The sequence below is a fragment of the Lactuca sativa genome, chromosome 4 (assembly GCF_002870075.4).
Source record: "Lactuca sativa cultivar Salinas chromosome 4, Lsat_Salinas_v11, whole genome shotgun sequence".
NCBI classification, from domain to species: domain Eukaryota; kingdom Viridiplantae; phylum Streptophyta; class Magnoliopsida; order Asterales; family Asteraceae; genus Lactuca; species Lactuca sativa.
The window spans coordinates 526,341-538,887 of record NC_056626.2 but is presented as its reverse complement, the minus strand read 5'-3'; the positions used below and the strand labels follow the sequence as shown (position 1 = coordinate 538,887).

The 12,547-nt window shown below is 34.0% G+C and overlaps 2 protein-coding genes across 3 annotated transcripts; one reads left to right on the top strand and one right to left on the bottom strand.

Moving 5' to 3' along the window:
* The first annotated feature begins 2,623 nt into the window (after positions 1–2,623).
* On the top strand, positions 2,624–7,244 carry LOC111920454 (uncharacterized). Its single transcript, XM_023916035.3, has 2 exons — positions 2,624–3,100; positions 6,257–7,244. The coding sequence occupies exons 1-2, from the start codon at positions 2,774–2,776 to the stop codon at positions 7,145–7,147; spliced, it is 1,218 nt and encodes a 405-aa protein (XP_023771803.1). The 5' UTR covers positions 2,624–2,773; the 3' UTR covers positions 7,148–7,244.
* A 1,941-nt stretch (positions 7,245–9,185) lies between these two features.
* LOC111920452 (trihelix transcription factor ASR3) lies at positions 9,186–12,324 on the bottom strand. 2 transcript variants are annotated; one of them, XR_008231358.1, is made up of 4 exons: positions 11,347–12,324; positions 11,173–11,247; positions 10,098–11,090; positions 9,186–9,489 (listed from the first exon to the last, which is right to left on the bottom strand). XR_008231358.1 is itself a non-coding variant. In XM_023916034.3 (3 exons), the coding sequence occupies exons 1-3, from the start codon at positions 11,969–11,971 to the stop codon at positions 10,783–10,785; spliced, it is 1,008 nt and encodes a 335-aa protein (XP_023771802.1). In that variant the 5' UTR covers positions 11,972–12,324; the 3' UTR covers positions 9,186–10,782. The 2 variants fall into 2 exon arrangements, 1 of the variants encoding a protein (XP_023771802.1); XM_023916034.3 differs by having other exon boundaries at positions 9,186–11,090.
* Between the last annotated feature and the right edge of the window lie 223 nt (positions 12,325–12,547).

Below are 12,547 nucleotides of genomic sequence, written 5' to 3'. Positions count from 1 at the left end.
GCAATTGTCTGTGATTTTATTTCATTTTGTGCTCATTTTTATCTGTAAGCTTGAAAATAAGAGTTTTACCCCATCTCATATTTGTGTTGATGAAGGTGGTGATAATCATCAAGAATTAAATGCAAAGGTATGAAAAGGTTTAATTTTTAATAAAACTAGACAAGTTAATCTTTTTTACAACTAAATATACCATATAGTATGGTTTAGGTTGATCAATTAGAACGAGATGTTGTTGAGTTACAACCGGCTCTTCAAGGGAAAAACTATAAAATACCAAGTCTTAAACTGTTAAGCATCCGACCACTAAATTGGAAGGTCAAACAAAACAAATTGTATTAAAGAGGTAAACATCATTCTTTCTTGATAATATTGTAATTTTGAAAATTTTAATGATGTAATATAATATCATTCATAAAACATATGAGCCTTGAGGAAAGGTAATTTAGATATGGAAATTGGCTACAAGAGATGTCCCTGACATATTAAAGAGGTAGAATATTTTCAGAAAATGATTATTTGGTTTCTCAGTCCATTTTATTTAGTCTATTGTCATAGGAGATGGGATTGCAAGTGCATACTTTTCTATTAAATTAGTAGTGTACGACTGTACGCATTTCACATAAGTTTTAAAGGTCTCTAGACTTGAGAGTTCATGTGATCAATCGTTGTTACATCCGATTTTTTTGGAATATTCATTCTATCCACCGATCAATTGATGACCTCAATCGTGGTTCTTGGCGTGTTGTGCTTTACCAGATATACATTGGTACACCTTGATTAATAACACGCTAAAATGGTCTACTGTTGCTACCTGTAAAGCTAGGGGTTTAGATCTCAGATGTCCATTCAAGGTATCTTGGTCTGTTGTTCTATCACATTTATAAGTATAACATTAGTAATTATGATTATGAGTTTTTGATCATCCATAGTCAAATAATGAAAGAAAAATTTTTGTTTTGACTGCAGGTATTGTCTCAGCCTAAAAGATGGATGAGAAAGGATATGAAAAAGATGCCTTTACTTGCTAGATGAGTTACCTGGGCATGCTTCATTAGAAGAATAGATGAAAGTGTACTCTAATAATTACCGACTTGAAAATTAAAGAAGGATGCCATAATAAACAAATAAACCAAATTAGATTTTCTATTTCTTGGGATAGGGTATGTAATGCAAGTTGCAGCATTTAATTTCTTTGTGTTTACAACTATTTTTTTTTCAAATAATTGCAACCCTTATGTGTGATCGTTTTACCTTTGGAATTTTTGTTCACCTTAGGAAATAAGAATATCAAAAATATGGAATTTGAGTTGTTAATTATAGTTGTATGTCTATGATTAGCATTTGATCTTCTTCCATATTTGGGAGTTATTTAATGATGCATTTTAAAATGTGTGTAGTTTACTTTGATGTGAATGAAATTTAGGATTTACACATGTATAAGAATTGAGTTTTATGCGTAAAATGGAGGATTTTCTTTAATTCAGAGAATCATTGATTGATTTTGTGTTTACATAAACAAAATTGGCATGGACAGAATGTTTACATAAATCCAATTATAATGAAGACTTGGTAATTTTAAAATATCCTAGGTTCATTTTGTTGTATTTAATTTTAAAATACATCACATCAAGTTTAATTTTTAATTTAAGTATAAAACATAGTAAATAAATATTAATAAAATATATTAAAGTTGCAATACGCATATATTAAATTTTTGATAAAATCAATAAGAAAACATTAATAAAATACATTTTTATTTGGTGCACTGTGTCCTACACTCTCAAGAGGATTGTGAGTGCGAATGCGTTCCTATTCTCGGCTCAACTATAGTACATTCGATTAAAAAGTATCTAATGATTTTTTATATGAATCTAGCCATTTTATGGCTAATGGTAATTAGTTGTAGTGATTCCAAAATTCGTAAGTAAAGAAAACGTAAATAAGCTAATATTAGTTATTTAGGACATACATAATAAATTTTATTAAAACAAAAATGTTAATTGTAAATTTAAATTTGATAATTGTTGATTGAAAATGAAAAATATTAATAAATATTTATGAATTATAAACTTTTAAATCTAAACCTAAGCATCATATAGAAGAGAAAATTTTGGTTTTCAGTTAACTATTCATGACAAAAAATGAACCCATGCAAATACGTTGTTATTTTGATTAAATAATTGTATGTGCATTGTTATCATTTGCAACAGTAAGTAATATCGACAAATTGTTCAAACACAAATTGCAACAGTAACGACAAACTATACTAATCCCAAATTTATCATACATTGTACAAAATCATGATTTTATTCCAATATCTACTCATATATAATAATATATTAATTTTAATTATCATAAACTTACAAACAAAACTTTCATCTTGTAAACTAATAAATTTTTTACAAATCATCATAAACTTACAGACAAAACTTTCATCTTGTAAACTAATAAATTTTTTACAAATCTTTAATTAGTCGTTACGATTTCGGATTATCAATAATATTTTTCATTTCAACCGTGGTTTCCACGGGTTTAAACCCTAGTATATATATATAATAATGAAACATAACTACGTTTGTAATTTTAATATTTATTTTGTATAATGAGTAGAACACAAATATCGGCGAATATTTGATTTCTCATATCCACCGATGAGGTTGGTAAATGTTGAATGTGGAACTGAATTGCAAAGGCGGTGCCCTCTTTCTTTGTAACACAACACCCTCTCCCCCGATCCCTCTTTGGGTCTTTGCTTTCAAATCCAACAAAATCAATGGATCAAAGTTTCAACGATCGGGTGGATAAAGTATTTGGGTCTATTTCATCTTCTTCGTCGACGCCGTGGTCTCTCACCGACGCCCAGGTTGAAAGGCGAGTGTGGAACCGTCATAAAGCTGACAATAAAGACGATGATGATGATGAAACCCTTGTCTCTTCTTCTTTCGATAATTTGTTTAACGGCCGAAGTAATCGCAGGAAAAGCCTAGACGAAGACGATGATGAAGATGTCGGAGGCGATGATGCCTTTGAGACCGAAAACGATGTAGATGAATGGGACATTCGATCTTCAATCGGATTGGATTCTACTCTTGATAAAGAGGTACACCTGCATTTCATTATATACGATTTTTTCTATTCGCTCAGTAGAGAACACATCTTTTTACCTATGATATCACGTTGCTTAGTTATCCAAAATTAGTATGTTAGAATATTTAGCTTCAGGAGAAATCTGTCAACACCTGTTTGTGGAAATTTAAAATATTTAAGCCTCATTACCATTTTAACGTGTGATGATTGGATGATTCTTTCTTTCTACTTTGTTTACACACCCGACAGTCACTAAACACTTGAAGCAGCTTATTGATACGAACACCTCCTGATGGAATAAGCAACACGTTTTTAGGATTGAAGCATCACATGTTTGTTACATGCATGTTTAAGCAGAAAGACTTGGTCTTTTATGCTTGAGTCAATAAAGGAGCTAGTGCCTCTGTTAGTAGTCCCACGATTTAATATTACTGCATGTAGGGTCCTTATTTTTAGCATAGAGTAACTTCTAGTCATCCTATAAATTGTAATTTTTTTTGTTAGTAAGATATGCAGAAAATTGTTTCACTTCGTCTTTAACAGTTTACTTCTTTTTCTGGAGATTTGCCATCTCTAATAAGGCTGTATCACTTATGTTCTAGTCAACCTGGTCTATGTGAATCGTAATGGAGAAGTATAACAATATCCGCCCTCAAAAAATCACCTTTTCCTCAACGTGAACATTTGAAAAAAAGATTTGTGTTTCCATCCCCTATCAAAGGTAATCGTAATCCCATCCCACCGGAAGTTGAAGCACTTTTGCAATTGATATACAATTTCGGATTTGTTAAGTTGCACTTTCCTGCATGTATTTCACTTGATCCGACCTGGTTGCAACCATCAATGTTTTTTTTTTAACCCACTTTGAGACCTGTGCTGAAATTGGGGAAAACTCCCTTGACCCAACTTGCACATTCCTTTTGACAGTTATTGAATACCTGTTCAAACGCACAGAAGTGCGCATATCCTTCTGTAGGTGCTAAACAAATCCTTTGATCATTTGAAAAAATTTCTCATAATATTTGCCAGTATTTGCTAGACATCTTTTGGACTTTGTTCCCTGACTGACAATATTCCCAGTTCCACCTGGATGCGTTTGCCTTTGCAATGACTTAATATGGACTTGAAGGTTTTTCCATGTAAATGATCACCTTTAAGCATAACTGCTCTTACACCCCCCTCAAAAAAAATAAAAAATAAAATAAAATAATTCATAATTTGCAATTTCCAGTTGTGATGTGTGGTGCCAAAAATCTCAAGCCATTGTATGCCTAATATTACATGCAAATTACCCAAGTCAAGTGGTAAGAATTATTTCAATTCCTTGCATACTTAGCTTAACATTCTGATACACTTCTTGACCCTTCACTTTTAATCCGTTTCGCATAATAATGTCATAACTTTCTGGTTTCACAGCAATTTATTTTATTATTTTAATTTCTTTACCAGTCCCCTTGAAATAAAAAATTGTGTGTTGCTCCACAAATACAATCGATGAGCTCAACAATCTTTTGACCATTAACTTCTCTCATCAACTTCATAGTCTTAGGACTAGTTATAAGCCTACAATCAAATTGAGATGTGTCTCCACTTTATAATTCACTTCAATTGTACCACATTCTTTAAGCAAATCATCTGCTGATACTACACCTTCATGATCACTATTTTCTAGAGTTTGGATCACCAAGTTTCTTTTCCTTGCATTTGTGACCCGGAAAGAATTTCTCATTGCAACTATAACACAATCCTAATGATCGCAACTAATGATCTTTTCTTTTGTAAATTTTGTATTCTTAAGAATTTAGGAGTTTTTGATCCCTTGATTCCACAACATTAATTGATTCCGACCATTACTCAATAATCCTAACAGTTTTGTGTGAACTCAAAATTTAGTTTTTTTTTTCTTCAATTCTACTTGCAATGTCCATAGCATCCAACGGGAGATTAAACTGAGATAATAATCTCAGTTCTACCTAAATTCCTGGATTCAGCCTATTTATGAATTCACTTATAAAAAATTCTTGAGAAATGCCTTGTAAAGATGCTGCTAGGGTTACATACCTACACTGATTTCTTGCTTCAAGGCTAGGAATTGTTTCAAAAAGTGATCCCATTGATGCAGATCTGAATGGCAACCGTTTCATTTCTTCCCATCAAACTATAGGCCTTCTCCTATGTTACCACATGATGGCGTCTCCTTCAAAGCAACTTCCAACTGTTTTTCATTGTTTAGTCGATTTAGAGAAAAATCCATGTATCAGGATCTTTTCCATCAAGCAACAATGATATCTGTTGACTAAGATTTTCAATTGTTTCATTCAACGATCTGATGTCTGTTTGCACAACGTTCAGATTCCCTTTGAGTTCATCCAATCTTGAATCGTCATCTTTTTCTTCCGTTGTAATTTCTTCAATTTCAAAAAAAAAAAAAATCAAATGACACCTCACAAAACCAGGTCGCATTGCTCTGATACCAATTTGTTATACTCTAGGTCTAGGGTTTAATTGCCGAATTATACAAGTGTGATTGATTGGGGCTAAAATCAAAGGAATGCAAATGGTATCTTGACATTTGAGAGGTCAAGGCTCTCCCAAAAGTGAACTACTCACTTTGATGAATAATAGCTCCCAACCAACACCGACCTTGTACTTATATCCGAACTCCACCGCCCTAATTAGGAAAATGACATAAAATCCCCTATTTACTCTCATTTATTACAAATCATTAAGTCATCTGATCCATGTAAATCATAATGTATGGAATGGTCTATTTCAATTGTTTGTTTTGTTTAATAGGATGGAATGCGATTCCTTTCGTTTTGTTGATTTTTATCCCTTAGCCTGTGGTGTTTTTCTTTCTCATTGTGGAATGTAATGAAGAATTGCAATGTAGGCAGCCCATTCTTATTTATGTAATTTTCGACAACACAAAATTTTCTTATAAAGTTGAGGAATTCGTTTTAAGTTACAATTTTATTTCTAAAATTGACTAGAAAACATGTAATCTCATTTCGGATTTTGACAAGTTTTTTATTAGCTAAAAATTAATAACTTTTACTAAATACTCTATACTAGTATAGTGTAGTGTCTTATTCCTAGTTTATATGATTATGTGTTTTGTATGGTTGTAATCTAATGCAGTGAATTTCCATGTGATTATTAATTATAGGAAGAGGAAGATGCATATGATAAGATGGCGGAAGGAAGGGAGAATGGTGATGAGTGTGAGCGTGTATATATGAAGGATGTTACTGATCATGGGCCTTATTTGAATTCACACAATGTTCTCCCAAGCTTGGTCCATGAAAATCATGATGCTGCAAAAACCAGGTTGAAAGAAGAAGATGATGATGATGATGAACCGATGTTAAATGCAGAAGAAGTAGAAGCTTGTGTCCCTGCAGCATCCGGGGAGTGTGAGGGTGGTTATGGTATGAGAATCAAGTCGATACTGAAAAGGAAAAATAATGATGATGCGTTGAAGCCAACAGCAAAACGTGTGAGGTTTGACCCGAGTTGTAACAAGACTGATGGATTAAGAAATGGCATCCAGGTCCAGGGTTTTGCCTCGCCTGGGAATGTTCCAGATTATGTTGTGAATCCTTCAAAGTATACACGTTATGATTTTGATGAGGAGGGGTCTAATCGTGAAGCTTATTTGGAGATCATGGAATCAAAGCATGTTGGAGTGGAGGAATCATTGCCTACTAGTAGTAGTAGTAGTAGTTCGGTAGTCTTTATTCCAAGGAAAAAGAAAAAGAGAGGCGATGATGATGATGATGATGATGATGATGGTATTGGTGCTGGTGAAGCAGCAGCATTTAACCATGTCCGTGTCCGTGAGGAGCAGGCTAAGGCCAAGAGATCATCTACAGCTAAAGGCATTATTGCCATTGCTGCTTTAGAATTAGAGGTACAACAACAGCAAGGTGAAGGTGAAGCAATTAGCCAAGAGATGCAGGAAGAGGAAGAGGAGTCACATGTTTGTAGCAAGAAGCCAGGTCGTAAATATAGGTCAAGAATGGAACAAAAAGATGATGATGATGATAATACTTCTTGATGACTTGATGTTGCTTTGCTTTGCTGTGCCTGACTGCCTGTCATTATTACTATTATTTTTTAAGTCACGTAATTCAACTTGTATTGGTATTTGGTAACTTGTGGTGCCGTGTATACTTTTCTTCCTTTAACAAGACCATACTGAGAACCAAAAAAGGTTAAGAACCGTAAGAACCTCTAACTTTAGATGTTTATAAAGGGTTTAGGGTAACCCTAAACCCTTTATAAACACCCTAATCCTTAAACCCTAAACCCTTTATAAACATCTAAAATTAGAGGTTCTTACGGTTTTTAATATTTTTTGGTTCTCATTTGAACATATATATATATATATATATATATATATATATATATATATATATATATATATATATATATAAGCTTAGGTACCCAAACTCACTATACTATGTCGTTTTGTATCATATAATACATTCTAATTCTCTAATGTTCTTATAATTTAACTTCTAATTTGATTATTTTCAAGATTTTTATAAATTACACATTTATCTTCCTTTTATATAATTTTCATTTTCAAGTATAATATATATAGCCTAGTAGGTGTTTGAAAAAAAGATGTGATGTAAGAGCAATATAATAGAGAAATTTCGAATATCTTGAAAGTAAATCAAGTTAAGGTTGAAGTTTAAGAACATTATAATGAGTATATGAAACAAAATGATGTATTATAGTGTGTTTGGATACCTAAACTTATATATATATATATATATATATATATATATATATATATATATATATATATATATATAGGGTAAAGGGAATATAAGGTTGTAACGTATGTATGCTTGGGTATAGAATCCTTCAAAACTACACCGTTTTGTGATGACGCTGTCGAATCTCGTTCCCCTGGTATACGGTTTTTGTAAAACCACATATTTTATAATTATAGATACCTTATTTGATTCCCCTGTTGTTCAATTTCCATAAAAAACTACTTGCTGTGAATTTGATTACATTGTTTTTTTCTTTCGTTCTTCCCCTACCTGCTAATTTTCTCTTTTTTCTTATACCTTTCGTCAAGACTTGTTGATTATTGTGTTTTATATGACCTGTTATTCGGTGCCCCTACTTTTTGATTTCAATAAAGTAACCACCTGATTCGAATTTGACATTATCTTTTTTCTTCTACCTTTCTCTTTGACCTGCATCTATTTCCAAATTCACGTGCATTGGGGTCGGTTTGGGTATTGATTGATAACGAAAATTAGAGAATATTTGAAGCCTCTTGGTTCTTTTTTGGATTCGAAGATATTCATCAGAAAAGTTGGGAAATTTAAGTCTAATATATTAGCAAACATTTTCACATGGAATTTCCATTATTTGCTTTCAGTATCTTTAGAAAACATGATGATCTACCGAGTGCACTAGAGGTGTTCGATGATATGTCAAAGAGGCAAGTCGTTATATGAGCTTATATTGTTCAACCTTTCATGGGTATGCTTCAACAAGTCTTGGTTAGAGATTAAACATTCATGTGTATATTTACATAACCTCATGTATATCTAAAATGAGACATACTATTTATTCTTTTTCTTCCTCTTCCTTTTTAGTACTAGTTAGTGATTGAATGTATCAATCTGAAGTCCTTGGCATCCTCTACATAAAGAGTGAATAAGCACTGATGAATTGGAGATTATTAAACCAATTAGTAGACGGGCTTATGATAAAAATTTCTTGCAGGTATAACACCGTCTCTATAACGAAAAAACTCACATACACATCAAGATTCTTCGAAAGAGAAAACAGAAGATCAAAAGTTCCATCTAAGTTGTGATTTTAGCAGGACGTCTATTGCATTCCTAGAAATGCTTATAGTGTTTAGCGAATTGGTACATTCAGTCATTCACTATTGTAATTTGTTTTAATACTTCAATAAAACTTGGTTCATTATTTCCATTTTTTTGTCTCTGGCTGTATGTAAGTCTGGAATAGCAAACAAATGACATCATGTTCAAAAACGAAATCGAATTCTGATCTCTCATTGACAATACTATGAGGATATTTGACGTCTTGAAAGTACATTGTTATCTCAATATTTTTTTTTTATAATTGTAGAAGTACATAAGTATTCAACATTAATTCACTATCAATGTTGGTAATTTTGGAACTTAGTCCATCCATTTTATGTTTGATAAGCTATTAGTTCATATGTGTTCAGTTTTTTTGGCATTTAGTCCATCCTAAAGTCAAAGGGCTAGTGGCTGGAATTATAGGATCATATACATCACTACAAAGGTTCATATCCTCATCATCATCTTCGGTTGTATCTGTTTGTAATGGATCATCAACAACTTGAGCTTCTAATATCATGGTGTTTTGCATGTCCTGTACCAGATACACAAGGCATCACCCATAAGTAAAAACTCATATTGTATAAACATTGATAAATTGACAATTATAGAGGGTTAATTCTGTTTGTGTCTTTCTTTCATTAAAAAAAGTGTTATAGATTCATCATATTCAAGCTTTCATTAATTTATTCAAATTTAACAACAAAATAACATAACAGGGGATTGGTATTTTAGTTTTTCTCTTATTTTGGTGTTTGAAATTATTTCTCTTGAACACGAAATTAATATTATGGCCCATATTATTATAATCAATACTTTCTTCCATCTTTGACTCACAAAGCTCTAATTTTAGTATTTGAATTAAATGTTTTTCATTGAGCCGCTAAAGATTTAAAACTTATGGTTTTATGAAGCTTTGACTCATAAAACACTTTCAAGAAGCTTTTGGAATTATTGGCTCTACATGTGCTGTGTATGTATTGCAAAATTCATAGAACGTTATGATAATGATAAAAAACTAATTATTATTATTATTATATGATGATCGCATTTGAGGTCGAATGAACGAAACCTAAACAAAAAGTAAATATATGTATTTCTAAATATCATACTAACGAACAATTGGGAAACAAGAGTTTTTACCTTAAATCAATTTGATTTTACACAGAGAACTATTTGCCGATTCGACTTGGAGAATTGGTATTGCTGACGATGGGAGTTACGATTACAAGTGGGTTTAGGGTTTAGGATGAGCAATCAATAGAGAAGATTGTTAGCAAAGTTAGAGAAGGAAACAAAGGATATGCATGGAAAAAGCCCGTATAAGCTGGGAACGTGATTTGGTGGGTTTTTCCATAAAACAGTGTAGTTTTGAAGGGTTCTATACCTAAGCATACATACATCACAGCCTTATATTCCCTTTTCCCATATATATATATATATATATATATATATATATATATATATATATATATCAGAAATTTCTGGAAACTGAATCATTTTCTTTTCTTCCTTTAAGAACAACAACAACGGGTGTCTTATATTATTTATGATACATAAGCAAATGTTGATGGAAACCAAAGGAATCAGTTATTCGTCGTTTTATTATGGGTGTATTATATATCATCATTGATGCAAAAGCAAAACCTATACTGCTGCTATAAGCAATGGAAAGAAAGAAGAGAAATATTTGAGCGAGTGATTTTATCTGGATACGTGCCACAATACTTAATCCCCCAGGGCAAGGGCAGGCAGACTGTAGAAAAAAAAAGGTTTGATTTTGATATGCACAGAAATAGGATAGGAGTGGGTGTGGGTGTGGGTGTGACTATAACTTATCTGCAATTCTGACCATGGCATCGGCGAGCTTATTAAGAACAGCAAATAGGGTATTTGCATGATCTTTTCGTTGGTCCCTGTCTAACTGGGAGTTGGTGTTTTGGATTTCTAGTTGGGAGCTAAGCAATCTGCCATTTCTTTCCATGGCTTCAATCAGTTGCTTCTGTAAAGACATCTCCTCCTCTTCATCTTCATCTTCATCTGCATCTATGGCTGGACGCTTCCTCTTCCGACTACTTCCTTGATGAGCAGTTCCATCAGCAGCTTCATCAGGATTTATTGGGGAACTTTTTTTATCTTGCATCAAAAAAGCAATGCATTATGCATGTTAATCCCAGGTGATTGGTTGTGTAATGCGTATGCCAATTGGCTCAAATACCTGCTGCTGCTGTTGGGACTGGATGATGATGATCATGCTCCGGAACCTCTTGTGAGAAAGGCTCATACTGTGTCGCTGCAAATTAACAATTCAGACATACACATAATCAGTCACTTCACACACACACACACACACTTATCAAACAAAAATATCTTAGAAACAGGGCGGGATCACCTGAAATTGGGGTAGGAGCTTTCTCCGGACTACCTATGACCTCATCAGAAAACAATCCATCATCTACCGCTGCCGCCGTCCTCCCACTATCAAACAAAACCTCGTTCTCTGTCTCAGCAGCCGAAGGCGCTAGGGAAAGAACCAACGACTTGTCTCCCTCCGCCTCCGCTTCCGCTGAAGAGGGTCCTCCACCATCCAGTATATCATAGACTTCTCTATCGAAAAATCCAGGCAACTTCCTCTCTCTCCTCAAATCGTTTCTCATGAGCCAAAAAGATTCTGCTTCGTCTTTGATCTGGGACTCCCATTCCTTGATTTTCTTGAAATCTCCGGCGAGATTGCTCCATCTTTTCCGGCACTGAACGGGTCCCCGATTAACCCCGTGACGCTTACAGTAAGAAGAGACGGAGGACCACTTGGGCTCGACCTGAGCGGAGCCGAAAGCGAGAACGGCGCTCCTGCCCCTGCGAACCCGGTTCTCTGCGACTCTCTTGCCTTGGATAAGCACAAGAAGTTCTTGCCTGGTCCAGCGAGGCAGCCTTGGAGCTTTGTTGAGGTCTTCGCCGCCGTTGCCGGTGCCGGTGTCAAGAACGACGGGAGCGAGAGTCAATCGCTCAAGCGCCATGAAATGAAGCAGTGCACGTGACTTAACGGGAAAGACGGTTACCGGGTAACGGCGTTTTGGTAATAAATGAGTAAATGGTTATGGTAGGAGGGGTCCGTCCGTTTGGTGTTTGGAGAAGGGAAGGGTCCTTAATCCCATTCCTATATCTATCGCATCTTTATTTTTAATAATAATAATAATAATAATTTGGGTTTATTTTATTTTATCTTCAACAAACAACAAAAGCAATCGTTGTTATGTTATGTTAGGTTAGGTGGGGTGAGAAAGAAAGAAAGAACGAACGGGAGAAAGGAAGGAAGAGGTGGTATAATTAAGGATTGATCTTGTGTTCGAATTGAATGAAGAGAGAGGTTAGTGGAATCCTGCTGCTAATGACTTTTCTTTCTTTCTCTAATCTCTACCCACCCGGACCCCCATCACCTAAAGATTATCTTCTCTCTCTCTTTTTTTTTTTTACAAAATTAATACGTTGTTTTCAATTTAAATTGTTTTATTATATAAATCACAAAGAAAAAAAAAGTGTGGGTAGCCTTATCTCCAAATGGGCAGGCACCCTTCTCTCCACTTCCATTGTTG

What these genes read in the sequence shown, in the direction of transcription:
- LOC111920454 (XM_023916035.3), top strand. Translation starts at nt 2,774, where the DNA reads ATGGATCAAAGTTTCAACGATCGGGTGGATAAAGTATTTGGGTCTATT. An exon ending in ATTCTACTCTTGATAAAGAG is followed by an intron (nt 3,101 to 6,256) that starts GTACACCTGCAT and finishes TATTAATTATAG; the next exon opens with GAAGAGGAAGATGCATATGA.
- LOC111920452 (XM_023916034.3), bottom strand. Translation starts at nt 11,971, where the DNA reads ATGGCGCTTGAGCGATTGACTCTCGCTCCCGTCGTTCTTGACACCGGC. An exon ending in AGCTCCTACCCCAATTTCAG is followed by an intron (nt 11,248 to 11,346) that starts GTGATCCCGCCC and finishes GTTAATTTGCAG; the next exon opens with CGACACAGTATGAGCCTTTC. An exon ending in AGTCCCAACAGCAGCAGCAG is followed by an intron (nt 11,091 to 11,172) that starts GTATTTGAGCCA and finishes TTTTGATGCAAG; the next exon opens with ATAAAAAAAGTTCCCCAATA.